The 17,796-nt window shown below is 31.3% G+C and overlaps 1 protein-coding gene across 1 annotated transcript in view; it reads right to left on the reverse strand.

Moving 5' to 3' along the window:
- Positions 1-6,073: 6,073 nt before the first annotated feature.
- The window catches only part of LOC145255855 (metalloprotease mig-17-like), an 89,705-nt gene continuing 77,982 nt past the window's right edge, over positions 6,074-17,796 (reverse strand). The window contains exons 6-11 of the mRNA XM_080114621.1: positions 16,866-17,012; positions 15,049-15,204; positions 13,294-13,432; positions 11,853-11,975; positions 10,039-10,105; positions 6,074-6,425 (exon numbers count right to left, since the gene is read on the reverse strand). Of these exons, the coding sequence (XP_079970747.1) occupies positions 6,235-6,425; positions 10,039-10,105; positions 11,853-11,975; positions 13,294-13,432; positions 15,049-15,204; positions 16,866-17,012 (823 nt within the window). The 3' untranslated portion in view covers positions 6,074-6,234. The remainder of the gene's footprint in view (positions 6,426-10,038; positions 10,106-11,852; positions 11,976-13,293; positions 13,433-15,048; positions 15,205-16,865; positions 17,013-17,796) is intronic.

Below are 17,796 nucleotides of genomic sequence, written 5' to 3' on the forward strand. Positions count from 1 at the left end.
TTGAATTCTAAATAAGCACCTGAGAGGAATTTATGAAAATATTAACAAGTGGCCCCCCCCCCACACATATATATATATATATATATATATATAAATAAACTCTAAAATACACTCGGCTTTCAAGGTAAGGTCAAAGGGTTAGGGTTAGGATAATATCTGTTCTGTCGAAAGATGATGCAATAACATCGTCAGTTTCTGAATCTTGAGATGAACATTGATAATTTGATTATTCGAAGAACGTCTCTTCTCATCTTAGATGGATTCAATAAAAAGTTCCGTTCCAAATTCTGTACAGGTTTTAGAGTTTGACAAGATACATTTGAAGAAGATCGTAGGTTACGTCGGTCGAAACATGAGAATAGCAGCCTAAATAAACAAAATAATGCAAATTTATAATTTATCGATTTTTTTTCTATGAATGATGAAAAAAAATTAAAAAAAATTTTTTTCGATTTTTTTTCTATGAATGATGAAAAAAAATTTTTTTAAATAAAAAAAAATTGAAAAAATAATTAAAAAAAAAATTTTTTTTTAAAAATTAAAAAAACTTTTTTTCGATTGTTTTTCTATGAATGATTAAAAAATTTATTTTTTATTTTTTTCGATTTTCTTTTTTTCTATGAACGATGAAAAAAATCTAAGCATTCGATGGTGATGAAACATCATAGTCATTGCTAGTCTTTCTCCACTTTATCATTGTTTCATTGAAGATGATCGATTCAGCGCTGATCTCTGATCCCTTTTTATCAGATATTCACAGCAAGAACTCGTCTTCCTACCACAAATGTAAAGAACTTTTATTTCTTCATCCATTTGTCTAACATCAGACGAGATTTCCATGAACAGAGTTTCCTTCCAAAGAACTTCCAATCTGTCGAATGTGTTGCCATGAACTGCTTCCCTGCGGGCTACAACATGGTCGTCTTCAAATCAAATATCAATAAATATTTTTCATAAATTGTTCTTATAAGTAATCAAGTTTTCTTCATTGGATTCATCATTTTCAATCCTCTCATTATACTCGTCATCATTCAACTGGCAATCTATCCATCTCTTTAACCTTTATCCTTGAGTGGCTTTTGACTTTGATAAATGTAGAATCATTAGTAAAAAAAATAGTGAAATGTCTTTCAGATATGAGAAATCCATCATCGTCATCGTGATCATCATCATCATCATCATCATCATAGCAAGGATTAAAATTTGTTTCTTTAGGGAGGGGGAGTAACATGGGGATCAAGGTGCATTAACTCTAAACAACGAATTACTTTTAAAATTTGGTAAAATTTAACTTTTTCTCCATTTTTTCACCCTCCCCCTTTTTTTAGGTATTAAAATTTTTTATTTGAATCTGCAACATTTTGGGTTAAATCTTATTTAAGTCGCCCAAATCATAATATAATTAGATTCAGCTTTAATATCCCCCCCCACCATTAAAAAAAAAATTTTTTTTACTTAAAACCTTATTTTAATTAAACAAAAATTACATGAAATATGTTAGCTGGTAAATTCGAAACGATGATTAAAAACTGCTCATAGTTGAAAAAAAAAAAAAAAAAAAAATCCAATATGGAGTCTTAAAATCACAGAAAAGATTGCAAGGGATATGAGCAGAGCATCTAATCATGGTTCTGCTTCGTTATAATAGCAAAAAACGAAATACTGAATTTCAAGTAAAACTTGTGGTATCTACTTAATTTCCATGTCATAGTAATGAACATTTCCAAAAATTATGAAAATGATAAGCTAGAAAATGAATTATTAATGAATATAATTTCCAAAGACAATTAGCGAATATTGAGTTCTCACCTCCCCCCAAAAAACAAACAAACAAACAAACAAACAACAACGGAGAGTTCGAATCGTAACAAGGGAGGTAATTATTTTCTGAAAACTGAAAATCTCATGTCAAATTTAGCAAAACTTAATTTTCGTTAATTGTCTTCATGAACAATTAATTTACCACCTTATCGTTTTTCGTACTTTTTGGATATGTTCATTACTGTGACATGACAAGTAGATAACGTTGGTTTTATTTGAAACTCAATATTTCGAAATATATAAGCATAACGGAGAAAAAGCAAAACCATAATTTTAACAAAGGGAGATAACCCGAAAAAAAAAAAACCCGGCTCGTTTAAAAAGAGAAACGCTTTTAATAGAAAGTCTCTATTTACTTGTCTACCCATGGGGACAAAGTTAGATATAAAATTGTTTTTAAGTGGGCGTTTTCCAACTTCCCAAAAAGAGATATTCTGAGTAAGATAAAAATAAAAATCCTTCCCCCCCGTCAAGACAGATTTATCCTCCTCTGAACAGGTACTACATTTTGATCTTATGGTTTTATAATTGGAATGAATCCTATTTTATTCGCCAGGGTAATTTTCTACTTACTTTCCACTTTAACAATCACCTTTAAAACGACAACTTATATTGGTTTTCGGGTATGCTGAAAACGAATATCACATTCAGATTTTCTGCAGACAAATAGTTTTCAGGATATTAAGCAATGCAATTCCTTTATGGTTACACTGGTGGCCATTGTTATGCATGCGCTTGCACGTACAACAATGGCTACCACTTATAACATAAGGAATTACATTGCTTAATATCCAGTAAAGTATTTGTTTGCGGAAAAATTTAAATGCAATATTCGTTTTTTAGCATACCTGAAAACTTTAAGATCTCGTCATTTTAAAAGGTGGAAAGGGAGTAAAAATTTTCAAAGAAAAATTCAGTACAGTGTTAAAAGTTAATGGTGTGAAATTTTTTAAAGTCAAAATTGTTGGATTGGTCGAATCATTTCAACAAATCTAGCAGTAAATTGAATCTATTTCTATGTTATGTATTCAAAATCGAAGACTTTTTATTTTTTTTTTTTAAAACACCATTAAAATTAATGAGATGGTTGCTTTTATAAAAACACCATTAAAATAAAGGAGGTGGTTGCTTTTATAAAGATGATGTTTTTTATCAGCTAGTTACATGTAATAATTTCATAAAGATTAAAATTGTAAGGAATTATTTTTTTATAGAAATTTAATTAGATTTATAATTTTATCATCGATCAAGATAATTTAATTTTAATAAACCTATTTAAAAATAAAAACATTTGAAAAATTGGGAAACAAAATTGAAATACAAACACTCCCGGACAATACCGGATAGATACAAGTAGTACAATATAAAATAAATAATATTGCAGAATAAAAATAAATAAATAAATAAATAAATAAAAATAAATTCTAAGAAGAAAACAACCATAATAACATAATATCTTTAAAAATACAGGTAATTTCTTAAAAAACAAAAACAAAAACAAAACAAAAAAACAAACAAAAAAACAAGATAATTAAAAAATAAAACAAATAATTTCTTAAAATATATATATAAAAAAACAACAAATCTTAACAAAACAATTATATATATATATATATATATATATATATATATATATATATATATATATATAAACAGATGATTTCTAAAAAATCCTCAGATAGTTATAATGAAAATAAACATTTATGATTAAACCCCCCCCCAAAACAAAGAGAAAACACAAAAAACAAAAACACAAAATTTCCAGATAATTTCTTAGAGAAGCCCCAGATAATATCTAAAAATAAGAAAATAGCTAATTTCTAAAAAAAAAATAAAAATAAAAAAATAAAAAAAAACAGATTTCTCAAACAAATAAGAAAAAAGCAGACCCCCCCCCCCCGACATATAATTTCTTAAAAGCATCAATTTTAATTTAGCATTCATGAATAATGTCTCTCCAATTTTTATTTGCTGAACTCTGTAAAAAAGAAACAATATATATATATATATATATATATATGTGTGTGTGTGTGTGTGTCACAGTTATCTCCCCTTGGCCCCGGAGCATGTAGTTATCTCCCTTAACGACGTTTATTAATTAGCGAATTACTTAGAAATGGCATCCAAGTCTTTGTTTTAAATGTTTCCAAGGGAAGCTACTCTTTGGGAAAATATCTTTGTTACTTCCCTTCAATAAGCTTTAATGATGAAGAATATGTGTGTGTGTGTATGTATGTATGTGTGTGTGTGTGTGTCTGTCTGTCTGTGTACACCTGTGTTATTTCGTAAATTGCTATGTTTTTTTTTTATTTATTGATACTGTTGTTTACGCAAGTATTATTACGGCTTTGTCCAAGTTCAGTCTGTAATTGCTTTGCAAAGAATTTACTTCCATTTTGTGCAGACTGTTCTGCACTCTGCAGTGCTTACTGCTCCACTTCGAATTTCCTGAAAAAATCCCTTCTGATTTTACAAGTAAAAAATATTCTGTCATTCTGAAAAAACAGCCAAGTTCATTTTAAAACAGGTAAACATTAATCTGAAAGGGATATTTTCAGGGCATGATGCACAAAACGAAAGTAAATCCTTTGTAAGTTTGAACTTGAATATGCCAATATTACTAAACAATTTATTTAGTATGCGGGGCTGAATATAAACAAAGACTGTAATATTATCGTACAAACAATAACACCAACAAGGAAATAGCAAGCAGTTTCAAACTTGACATATTATCGGAAATAAATTTGTAATAATCAAAAAACATGTACATGTATAAAAATCAAAGTGGATTAGTAAAAATGGATATCCGTTCTGAAATCATGTTTATATCCTTTTTTTGTAAACCATTGCAAGTTATATTTTTTTTTTGCAAGTCATATTTTATATATATATATATATATATATATATATATATATATATATATATATATATATATATATATATTTATATATATATATATATAAACGAAATAGATGTGATGACCAAAAATGGATGAAATCAACAAAATTAGATTAAAAAACTATTTTTATGCTTCAGAGTTTCTTAAAAAAAAAAAATTTATTATTGTTTTGTCAACATTTGTCCATTTGTCTCCGTGTTGTCGTTGGAAAAATAAAAATGAGATTTTATTCAGTTTTGCACACCAACAGTGACACCCTACAAATACTTGGAAAAAGCAGATTCAATTTTAAGATAGGGCTTTATTTTATTGGGTTAGCCCGACCAGGAAGCGTTGCTTTGATAGCTTAGAAAGGAACATTTTTGTTTATTTATCAAATGACCGCCATTTTTTTGCCAGAACTATTTAAAAAAAATTCAGCGCTTCCTCCTTTTCTCTCTTGTATTTTTTTAGCAGAAATAATACAAAAAAGTGCCTTTCATTAAGTAATACCAATACTAACCCTAAATCTATGTGGCAATATAAAAAAATTGGCTGACAATATGAGTAGAAAAAAACTAAGATATGCTCCTAGTTTTGAAAAAGAAAAAAAAAACCTTCTAATGGCTGACTTTCTAGAAATATAAAAAAAAAAATCTAAGATATGCTCCTAGTTTTGAAAAAGAAAAAAAAAAACCTTCTAATGGCTGACTTTCTAGAAATATAAAAAAAAAAAACTAAGATATGCTCCTAGTTTTGAAAAAGAAAAAAAAAAACCTTCTAATGGCTGACTTTCTAGAAATATAAAAAAAAAAATCTAAGATATGCTCCTAGTTTTGAAAAAGAAAGAAAAAAAACCTTCTAATGGCTGACTTTCTAGAAATATAAAAAAAAAAAACTAAGATATGCTCCTAGTTTTGAAAAAAAACAAACAAACAAACAAACTCGGCTGACTTTTTAGAAAAAAAAATAGTTATTTACTCTGGTTCATTCTGTGTGATCATGTGCGTTAAATTTATGTAATAAAGTGAATTCTCGTTTTAAAGTGTACTCCCCACCCCTCTGCAAGTATTTTTAGGGTGTTGAAATAATTGCGCGCACACACACACACACACACACACACACACACACACACACACACACACACACACACACACACACACAGAATTTAATTATTTTTCTGTTTACATCATGGGGACAAAAAGGGGAAAATGTCTCCTTTTTCTTTTCTTTCAACGAAAAGTAAAAAAGATAGTGTGGGTTGTCAGTGCGTGTGTGCATGGGGGTATGTAACAAGGTTTGGTGGAACTCTGGCCATTTGTTCAACACGCAACTGATATTTGTTGCTATCCTTCAGAGTTTCAAATTCAGAGTTTTTTTCTCATTTTTTTTTTTTAAATTAAAATATTTTTCTTTTTACAAATTTACAAATTCATTCGGTCCTCCATTGCGGACACTGTTTTTTTTTCCTTCCCGAATGCATAACAACAATCATATCATTTTTCAACTTTTTCATTTGGATGCCTACGATTCTTCACGTTGATGAAGCTCGTGCTCGAGCTCTCCTCCTTCTGACTTTCCGCCTCCGACGAGAATGTCGCTTATGACATCGTTTGCATGTCTGACAACAATATTTAATTACTTCTCCGCGCTGACACGCGTACGGGTTCAACTTGATGAGACGACTGCAGTATTGACGGCTTTTATCGCGTCCTTTGCAAGTTTCTGAAATCAAAAGAAGAATTTGAACGCTAGATTATCATAAAAAAAAACATTTGTTAATATTTTTTGCAATTTTTATCCTCAAAGAAGTCATCATTTATTCATATCTTCAAGCTATATTTTCATGTTCTTGTCTAACTGTATATTTAACTGTGTATTTAACTGTATATTTAACTGTGTGTTTAACTGTGTATTTAACTGTATATTTAACTGTGTGTTTAACTGTGTATTTAACTGTATATATAACTGTGTGTTTAATTGTGTATTTAACTGTATATTTCACCGTGTATTGAACTGTGTATTTAACTGTACGTTTAACTGCATATTTAACTGCGTGTTTAATTGTGTATCTAACTCTGTGTTTAACTGTGTATTTAATTGTCTGTGTATTTAACTGTATATTCAACTGTGTATTTAACTGTGTATTTAACTGTACATTTAACTGTGTGCTTAACTACGTATTTAACTGTGTGTTTAACTGTGTATTTAACTATGTGTTTAACTGTATATATAACTGTGTGTTAACTGTGTATTTCACTGTATATTTCACCGTGTATTGAACTGTGTATTTAACTGTACGTTTAACTGCATATTTAACTGCGTGTTTAATTGTGTATCTAACTCTGTGTTTAACTGTGTATTTAATTGTCTGTGTATTTAACTGTATATTCAACTGTGTATTTAACTGTGTATTTAACTGTACATTTAACTGTGTGCTTAACTACGTATTTAACTGTGTGTTTAACTGTGTATTTAACTATGTGTTTAACTGTATATATAACTGTGTGTTAACTGTGTATTTCACTGTATATTTCACCGTGTATTGAACTGTGTATTTAACTGTACGTTTAACTGCATATTTAACTGCGTGTTTAATTGTGTATCTAACTCTGTGTTTAACTGTGTATTTAATTGTCTGTGTATTTAACTGTATATTCAACTGTGTATTTAACTGTGTATTTAACTGTACATTTAACTGTGTGCTTAACTACGTATTTAACTGTGTGTTTAACTGTGTATTTAACTATGTGTTTAACTGTATATATAACTGTGTGTTAACTGTGTATTTCACTGTACATTTAACTGTGTATTGAACTGTGTATTTAACTGTGTGTTTAACTGTGTATTTAACTGTATATTTAACTGTGTGTTTAACTGTGTATTTAACTGTATATATAACTGTGTGTTTAATTGTGTATTTAACTGTATATTTCACCGTGTATTGAACTGTGTATTTAACTGTACGTTTAACTGCATATTTAACTGCGTGTTTAATTGTGTATCTAACTCTGTGTTTAACTGTGTATTTAATTGTCTGTGTATTTAACTGTATATTCAACTGTGTATTTAACTGTGTATTTAACTGTACATTTAACTGTGTGCTTAACTACGTATTTAACTGTGTGTTTAACTGTGTATTTAACTATGTGTTTAACTGTATATATAACTGTGTGTTAACTGTGTATTTCACTGTACATTTAACTGTGTATTGAACTGTGTATTGAACTGTGTGTTTAACTGTGTATTTAACTGTATATTTAACTGTGTGTTTAACTGTGTATTTAACTGTGTGTTTAACTGTATATATAACTGTGTATTTAACTGTATATTTCACCGTGTATTGAACTGTGTATTTAACTGTACGTTTAACTGCATATTTAACTGCGTGTTTAATTGTGTATCTAACTCTGTGTTTAACTGTGTATTTAATTGTCTGTGTATATAACTGTATATTCAACTGTGTATTTAACTGTATGCTTAACTGTACATTTAACTGTGTGCTTAACTACGTATTTAACTGTGTGTTTAACTGTGTATTTAACTATGTGTTTAACTGTATATATAACTGTGTGTTTAACTGTATATATAACTGTGTGTTTAACTGTGTATTTCACTGTACATTTAACTGTGTATTGAACTGTGTATTGAACTGTATATTTAACTGTGTGTGTAACTGTATATTTAACTGTGTGTGTAACTGTGTATTTAACTATGTGTTTCACTGTATATATAACTGTGTGTTTAACTGTATATTTAACTGTATATTGAACTGTGTATTTAACTGTGTATTTAACTATGTGTTTAACTGTATATTTAACTGTGTATCTCACTGTGTGTTTAACTGTGTATGTAACTGTGTGTTTAACTATGTATTTAACGGACTATTGTGGAAAAGGCATGCTCCCAGTTCTGGACCGGTATCGAGGTGGTGATTGAGGCTGAAGGCGGCTACATTGAATAGCTATCAGCTCTACTATATAATAAAGTTATCTGAATTGATTTTCTCAATAAAAGTTTTAAAATAAAGGTGTAATGTTTTTTTTTTTCTTTTAGGGCGACAATTTTATCGTTCTACGCTGTATATGACGTCATATTCGTTACTACAGTGCGCAGAAGAAATATCTCTCACATTTTTACATGCAATCTTCCCAGTCGCGCTTATGCAGTTTCTGACAAATCATTAATTTATATGGTTGGAACTACATATCAGTGTGTAGAATTCTTCAGACTGTTCAATCAGACAATCCCAAGGCCAAAGCATGTTTGCGAGCTGAACATGTAGGAGACTGAGTAACAGAAAGTCACACTCTTATATTTTAATGTTCTTATCTAACGGCTGTATTTAACGGACTATTGTCCTCTGATCCCTTAATGTCTATTTTAATGGCCTGTGATTCGTCTAGTGGGTGTGTATTACCTGTAATTCGCAGTACATTTATAATAATATACCTGTTGCTGTGTGGCCTTCTGTCTTTTGGACACTGTCTGAGGAATTCACAAACGTCTTAGGGAGCTGGATTCTGTCTTAACAAGTCGCATACAAGACAGACAAAAGAAGTTTTTATATATTGGTTTATTTCAATCCCAAGCATCTTGTCACAGTTGCTCCTATGATTACTGGAATGATGGAAATCTTCCTACGATTCCAATTTCCCTTCATGTTGTACATATAATCTTGGGTTTTTTCTTATCTTTTCCCTCTCAGCTCTGTTTAACCAGCGCCAGTGATGACACTACCTTCTACTAAGGTTGCTTCTTTCCCCTTCTTGTCCTAGATCACTGTGCCAGGTTTAATAGCTGTAGGAATTGTGTAGTTGCCGCGATTTTCTTTGAAGGTTTCTAAGGACATTTGAAATGGAAAATAACAATAATTTGAAATTTGTTGACCTTCAAAATATGATAACATGTTAGATTTGATTTTTTTTTGTTTTTATTTTTAGAATCTTTTAGGATGAAGTTCCATTTTTTTTTTTTTTTTTTTGCTGATTGTTATCCTCATCTTCATGGCTCAGTGGATAGAAATGTTGCGTCTCTACAGTTCCAGGTGACCATTGTCTAAAGATAGCGGTTTCAATCCTATCCAAAGCAGGTCAGAGGATTAATCGGCCAAAACGTTGTGAGACAACAGCTATGGAAGGCAGTAATTACTGAAAATACAGTTACAAGACCCAGCATTCCTATCCCATCACGGTTAATCACCTGAAGAAGGCCAAAGGATGAGTTGGACGAAACGTGGTGAAACAACAACAACAACTATGAAGATGAGGAAAACAGTCCGCAAAAAAGAATTTTATGACAAAAAAACAAAACAAAACAAAAACAACAAAACACTCACTTGTTTTCGCTAAACACTGCGGCTTTTTCCGTCTGAATTCTTCTATACAACTTCCTCGCCAACACATCTGGAAGAAATAAAAGCATACGAATAAGAATTAATTGTTTTGCAATTTTTTAGATGAGGATTGATAATCTATATATTAATACGATAGCGCTTGTGTTATTTTCTTTGTCACGCTTACATCTGGGTTCTTTAATTGTTATGTACTTCCATTTCTTGTCATAAATAATTTTACCAAGAATTCTTCATAATTTTGTTTTCGGTTTCGATTATAGCTAATGGCATCTTTTGGGATTCGGTTTCGATTCAAGCTGATGAACCCAAATCATACGGGTATTTTTTAGTTTTGAAATCCCAACTTTATAATATATAAAAATCATATTTAAGCATATTTTACGACCTGGTTACGCCGGGCATCCCTGCTAGCTTAGATAAATACTTTTACAGTTTTAACAAAATAGCTACAATAATATAAGAGCATGTGTAACTGTGAAGCAAGGGTTGTGCAGTCTCTAACCACATTTCTCCTGAGTTGGCAGTGCCTGTTTCTAGTGGCAAGGAGACGTGTAGGATTGGAAACAATGCCAAGATAGGCAGAAAGCACATACAGCGCCTAGTATTCCCAAATGGTCACCCATTGTAGTAATGACCAAGGTCAATGTTGGTCAAGATCAAAGTGTAGTATCTGTTCTTTAGATGCTGCACTTCTATTTTTTGTTCTCTTTCAGTGGAGGAGAAATCCTTCACGACTGAGACAATTTTTATTTTTGTACCTTTTCTCCACGTTAAAAAAACGACCCTGGTGTCTAACTCTGTCCCGTGGGGAGGCATAGTAAATAGGTACAATAATATCAGAGCATCTCTATTTATGCTGAATGCCAACATCAATATATTACATATGAATCAGTTCTCTATGGAATTTCTACAGGTCCCGCTAGTTCAAATTATTTAGATAACCCGTCTCATCTTAGATGTTATTCTCACAATGTTTCGTCAACATTGATTTGCAGTGCAATGGATAAAAATGCTATGTTATAATCAGTTCTAAGTGACAATCTTCTTGATGTTGATGGTTTAATTCTTAGCGTTGGTGGTACTAACTAAGAATAAAATGCAAATTTAAGATTTCTACTTGATTATGGCTGACAGAATGAGAACAATCTACCTGCATGGATTTAATAAAGGGTTTGAGATTCCATATAGATTCCCAAGTTTCACAGGATGCACCTGAAGAAGGTTGGAAGTTACATTGGCCGAAACGTTGCGAAAATAACATCCAAGATGAGAGTAGCAGTCCAACTAATACAAATCGTGCAAGACCTTAAAACTATGACATTCTTTTATACGACTGGAGCGCGTGACGAAATGTATATGCGAAAAAAATTACAATCTGAAATGACTTTTTTCTGTCCTGGGCAACACTGGGTAGATACAGTTAATTTCTGTTCTATCAAAAGAAATGTGCATGTATGAGTGTGGGTATGTGTGTGAAGGGATGAGTGTGTAGGTGTGTGTGTGAAGGGATGAGTGTGTGTGTGTGTGTGAAGGAATGAGTGTGGGTGTGTGTGTGAAGGAATGAGTGTGTGTGTGTGTGTGTGTGTGAAGGAATGAGTGTGGGTGTGTGTGTGAAGAGATGAGTGTGTGTATGTGCGTGAAGAGATGAGTGTGTGTGTGTGTGTGAAGGGATGAGTGTGTGTGTGTGTGTGTGTGTGTGAAGGGATGAGTGTGCGTATGTGTGTGAAGGGATGAGTGTGTGTGTGTGTGTGTGTGTGTGTGAAGGGTGTTAGGAAAGAAAAGGAAAGTCTTTTTACCTTATCAGTATCACACCTTGTCCCCGGGGCAGCACGGACACCTCCCATTGCCCGGCATGTTTCGGTCTGTTGTGGGTCTCGGCACCATAAAGTAAAGCACATTTTGTCTAATAATCGCGTTTGCTGCGGAAATAAAAATAGAAAATAAACATGAAGAAAATAAAAAAAATTAACTTTCAAAGAAAATGAAGAAGATTGTATAGCGCCGGTGATACTATAGACATCTTCTACCCCCACAAACCAGATTAGCTCGGAAATACATGACAATATGAAAGTGGCAGATCCATTGTGTAATTACAATAGAAAAATGCGAGCATGAAAAGTAATATGGTTAAACTTAAACATGGAAAAGTAAAGGACTAGTTGTTCAAACTGGAAAAAAAGGACAGGATATTCTAGTAAAAAATATAATAAATTTTTAACTTAAAATATTGCAGCATTAAGATTTTTTTTTTAAAATTCAATTTATAACCTTATATAATAAATTCTTAATGCTGCGATATTTTAAGTTATAAGTCTATTATATTTTTTACTAGAATATCTTGTCCTTTTCTTTCCCAGTTTTAACAACTAGTCCTTTACTTTTCCATGTTTAAGCTTAACCATATTACTTTTCATGCTCATATTTTTCTATTGTATAAACAACTGTATTTTAATTCGTAAATTTTTGAGCTTTTAAGATTCTTTTAGTACGGAATCTCTACAAATTATTTCAATTTTGAAACATTCCAAGGGGAGACAATTCAAGAAATTATCAACGATTATTAGGACTTATTACAAAGTTGAATTTTGTAAATTTTCGTTATCTTTAGTCATAGATTTTCATCTATTAATCAATTTCATTCATTCCAGAATTTTCCTTTTCCTAGAAAGACTGTTTGTAAAAAAGTTTTTAAAAGAAAAAAAAATCATAAATTTTCAAAAAGCTTCCTTTTATTTTTTACGCGTACATTTTCATATAAACACAAAAAATGTCTGTTGTAATTAATTTCGACATTGTAATTAGTTTTATTAAAGCTAAATAAATTTGAATTCGATAAATTTTCAGATAATGTTTTATTTTGCGTTATTTTTAATATAATGTTTTTACTTTTGTTTTATTATGTGAAACTTTAAAAACTGTTTTGAATTATCTCCCCTTGGATTTCTTCAAATAAAAAAAAAAAAAAAAAAAAAAAATTGTACTCCAAACCTAAACTGCGCAAGTGTCGAATTTTAATTTGAAAAATTAAAAAAAGTTTTGTTATAAAAAAATTAGGGATCGGCATTGTCGCCATACATGTCAGCCATGGAATGTTATGTGTATACTGCAGACGTTGCAAGATTTTTTTTGGGGCTAACCGGTTAACAACACAAACTGAAAACTTAGGTGTGGCAAGTTTGTACACAAGTCGTTCCACTATTGACCTTGTGTCAGGAGAGGAGTTAAGTAGATACTCACGTTGCAAGTGCCTGAATTCTTGCCGTAAATCATTTTGCATTGTTCGTTGGCAGAATAACTGCGCCCGGGTGGGTATTTCCTCAGGTCATACGTGTAGATGTTGCGTGGTTTATCGAAGACGCATTCGGCACTTCCGCTTCTGAAAAAAAAAAAAAAAAAAAAAAAAATGTTAAAAGAAGAAAAATAAGTAAAAGGGAAAAATCAAGTGTGAGCCCTAGATTGGAGTTCAGTCAAGCACTTGCCATGAAAATAGCAATAAAGCAGAGACAGGTCAACGTACCTGTGCTTTACTAAATGCACTGAACTTGTACCCACACCAAACGTAAATATTCCTGCCTAGCAGCAAAATCTCACCTCTTCACTGTGGAGGTTAACAGAACCTAGAAAACCTTCCCTCTAAATGCTTCTTTTTTGGGGGTCAGTTGCCTTTGGGATTACCTACCTGTTCCCTGTTTCCTTATTGTATCAAATTGCAGAAATTTAAATAATAAATGCAGGTGTTTTTCATATTTAGTGTCAAAATAAATAAATACATTTTTTGTTTGTGGGGAAATTTATTTTGTTTTCGAAAAGTCAAAAATGGAAATCAAGGGAGATAACTGATCATATCTTAATCTAAATTGGTCTAAAATTTCAGAAAATGATTTTACTCTCCAACTTCCTTTTTTTTAGCAAAATCCAGTTTTTGCTAATTTCATTAATAATTAATTTTCTATCTTATCGTTTTTCATAATTTTTTGATATGTTCATTACTGTGACATGACAATTAAGTATATACCACTGGTTTTAATTGAAATTGGATTTTCAAATTTTGAATTTCGCTCTCATAACGAAGAAGTATCTAAATATTTTTTTTTGACATAAAAATATTTTTTAAAGAAAACTTGTGATAAACAACAAAAGCTGTGCCGCTTCTACACTATTGGGACGAGATTTTCGAAAATCATAAAACTGAATTTCACATGAAAACAATGGTATCTATGTATTCCTCGTATTTTTAAGATGATTATATCCAAAAATTACGAAAATCGATAAGGTCGAACATTATTTATTAAAGAAAATAAAAAAATAGAATTTGATGAAAACGATCGTAAAACATAGGAGAGTTCAAAAGGGAGGTAATTTTCTGTTCGAATTTAATAAAGATAGCGGCAATTTTTCACCTGCTGACAAGTTGTTCTTTTGTTTAATAATTCAGTAATATTCAGGTAAAAATAATAGAATTTGATGAAAATGATCGTAAGACAAGAGAGTTTAAAAGGGAGGTAATTTTCCGCTTCGATTTAAACAAGATGGCAGCATTTTTTCATCTGCTACCACGATATAAGTTTTCTTTTTTTATTTTTAATAATCAGTAATATTTAGGTAATTTCGACTGCATAATTTGGAAGCTAACATTGTAATTTATTAGAATTTACAAAAAAAAAAAAAAAAAAATCAGTATAAACCATTTTTTTTTTATCTGAAACCTTTTTTTTTTTTTTCAATTTTCACCCCAAACAAGGCACAGTGCCACTTTGAAGCAGGGGGCTACTATTAGGGACTTAATTAGCGGGGTCATTATGAAGGGAGATGAGTAGAAAGATGTTTGTTAACATTACACTTGAACTTCTGCATATCATTGCAGTTGGGAAAGCAGAATCCCGGAAGGGAGTTCCAAAGACCTGCAGTTCTGGGGAAGAAACTATTTATCGACGACAAAATCTTGTCCCAATAGTGTAGAAGCACTAAAGATCTATTTTGTGAACAACTTACGCGAGCACTTTTTTGATTTGTCGAATGGAACATTTGGAGAGGTACATGTAGTTATGGCGGGTTTGCTCGTCGTTGTATTCGTTCGGAGACATTATGTAATTGTGCAGCGATGAACAGTCTTTATTTTCGTCGACGCCATCGTGATGGGCACCCAAACTGAAAGAGAAAACAACAAATTTGATTGATTCAATCAAAACACATAATAGTTGACCACATGTAACGGCATTATAACAATTCTAATTAAAGACGATGGCGAGAAAATCGTTGGCGGGCCGCTAAGTTTAGGGCATTGCTCATTACTTAAAAACCACTTCGAGCTCACAGAAAAGATGTCTACGCATGTTGACATCTAGATTTTGGAAGATGGCACAGGGGTAGAAGCGCAAACTGTCAGATCGACATTTACGCATAAATTTATACTTTCATATATTATTTTATGTGATTAAATGAAATAGTTTATATATATATATATATATATATATATATATATATATATATATATATATATACTCGGATTTTTTTATATTAAAAAATAATGGACTAATGAATTCAACGAGGTTGTTAGATAGTGCTCAATAAAAAGAGCTGATAATACTTGTTTATTGTTATATAAACATGCTCACATCCCGCTGCTACAAATAGCCACTTGTTTCAATCAAACACCAGATATCATCAGGCAGCGACTTGACTATTCAAAAGTTCCTATATATATATATATATATATATATATATATATATATATATATATATATATATATATATATATATATATATACGGCACAATCACGTTGACACACCGGTTCTCGCCAGATCAGCGATGTTAAGCAATGTTGTGCCTGACCAGTACCAGATGAGTGACCATTTGGGAAGGCTCAGCACTGTATGTACCGGACTGAGCCATAGGAATTTCCAGGTTGATATCTGGAGGGGGGGGGGCGCATTAATTCACTGGGAGAGATGCACCTCAAGTCCTCGTTAAGACATGTGTCTAGGAGAAGGTAACTCTGATGCAAAAAAGTGCGGTCTACTGCATATTCTGTCCTGTGGCAGTCATCTGCACCGAGAAAGATTAGCAGTAATACCAAAAAAATGTGTTGGTTCTACACAAAGTCTTCACCACTATAAAAACACATCATCTGTGTGGATTTTTCGAGCGACTCAGCTGTTGTGGCGGGACCTCATATGTCAAAAATCGACGAGAGAGTCGATTATCATGTATGTAACATTGTCCGTGGTATAACTCACGTTGTGCGCAGTTTCAGTCGCAAAAAGACCAACACAACGAATAGGAAATAACTCTGACTTGCTTTTTGGTTTCTACAACAATATCCATTTATTTGTCGTTACAGACGTGACGTCACCCGCGTGATGTAGAGCGTTCTCCACGTCTCTAACGCCATTCCAAACGTTATCTCGTCTTTGTTAAAATCTTTATCTTTCTTTTTCTTTTGTAATTCTCCCCCCCCCCTACACCGATGACGTCACTTTTGATCCATTTACATACGCTATCTGCATTATATTACACACACACACACACACACACACACACACACACACACACACACACACACACACACACACACACACACACACGCACAATTAGTCATGTGACGAACCAATGTTTTTCTCAATTCCAATATGATTTCCAATTCTTTTCAAAATTCTTGATTCCGATTGCGTTTTAATTTTCAAATATAAAGTTGTTTTCTTTTTTTGTCGCATTACGGAAAAAAATATGAGCATATATTTTTTTTGCAAGCAATTTTGTATCAATCTAATAATTTTATCGAAAAAGAAACAAAAAAAAATTGACTGACCTGTGTCCAAGTTCGTGGGCGGCCACACCAGCCGATTGGAAATTTCCGATGTCGTTAACCAATGAAACTGACCTTCGTTGATGGCAAATTTCGCCCACGAATGCGAGACCTTTCAGAATATCACCATTTTGATTCACCATCGAATAGCTACGAGAAAAAGAAGTTACATATTCACTATATATATATATATATATATATATATATATATATATATATATATATATATATACACACACACACACACACAAATATATATAATTATTTACTATAATAATTATTAACTATTATATGTATAATATTATATATATATAATATATACATAATATTTAATAATTATGTATATATATATATAATATATATATATATATATATATATATATATATGTATTTAGTGAATGAATGACAAAAGTCTATATTCCAAAGTTCATAATGTTGACCATCTTATAATTTATTCCTTTTATTCTATCGACATTTACAATTCTTGACAGTAAAATTCAAAATGGCGTAATGTAAACATATTATAAGGTATTTGCAGCTTCTCTTCCAATTTTTGGATTCTAATCATGCCAAAACGCAATTTTATTTCCTTTGGATGGGTTGATTGTTGCTATTTCTTCTGATGAGTTGAGGGCAAAATAGATTCACTGATTGATATAAGAATTAAGTGATTGATTTTGTGCTACGAAACAGATACTGTCAAGAATTGTAAATGTCAACTTAATTAAAGGAATAAATTATAAGATGGTCAACATCATGAATTTTGGAATATAGTTTTTTGTCATTTATTCACTATATTGCTCTGTAATTACATTGAGTTTCTTAAATAAGGAATTGGTATATATTATAAGAAAATATATTTCTACATATATATATATATATATATATATATATATATATATATATGGTAATTAGAAAAACCTGACGAGAGTGC

Source organism: Euprymna scolopes, chromosome 31 (genome assembly GCF_053919585.1).
Source record: "Euprymna scolopes isolate OS-2025 chromosome 31, ASM5391958v1, whole genome shotgun sequence".
Lineage (NCBI taxonomy): Eukaryota > Metazoa > Mollusca > Cephalopoda > Sepiida > Sepiolidae > Euprymna > Euprymna scolopes.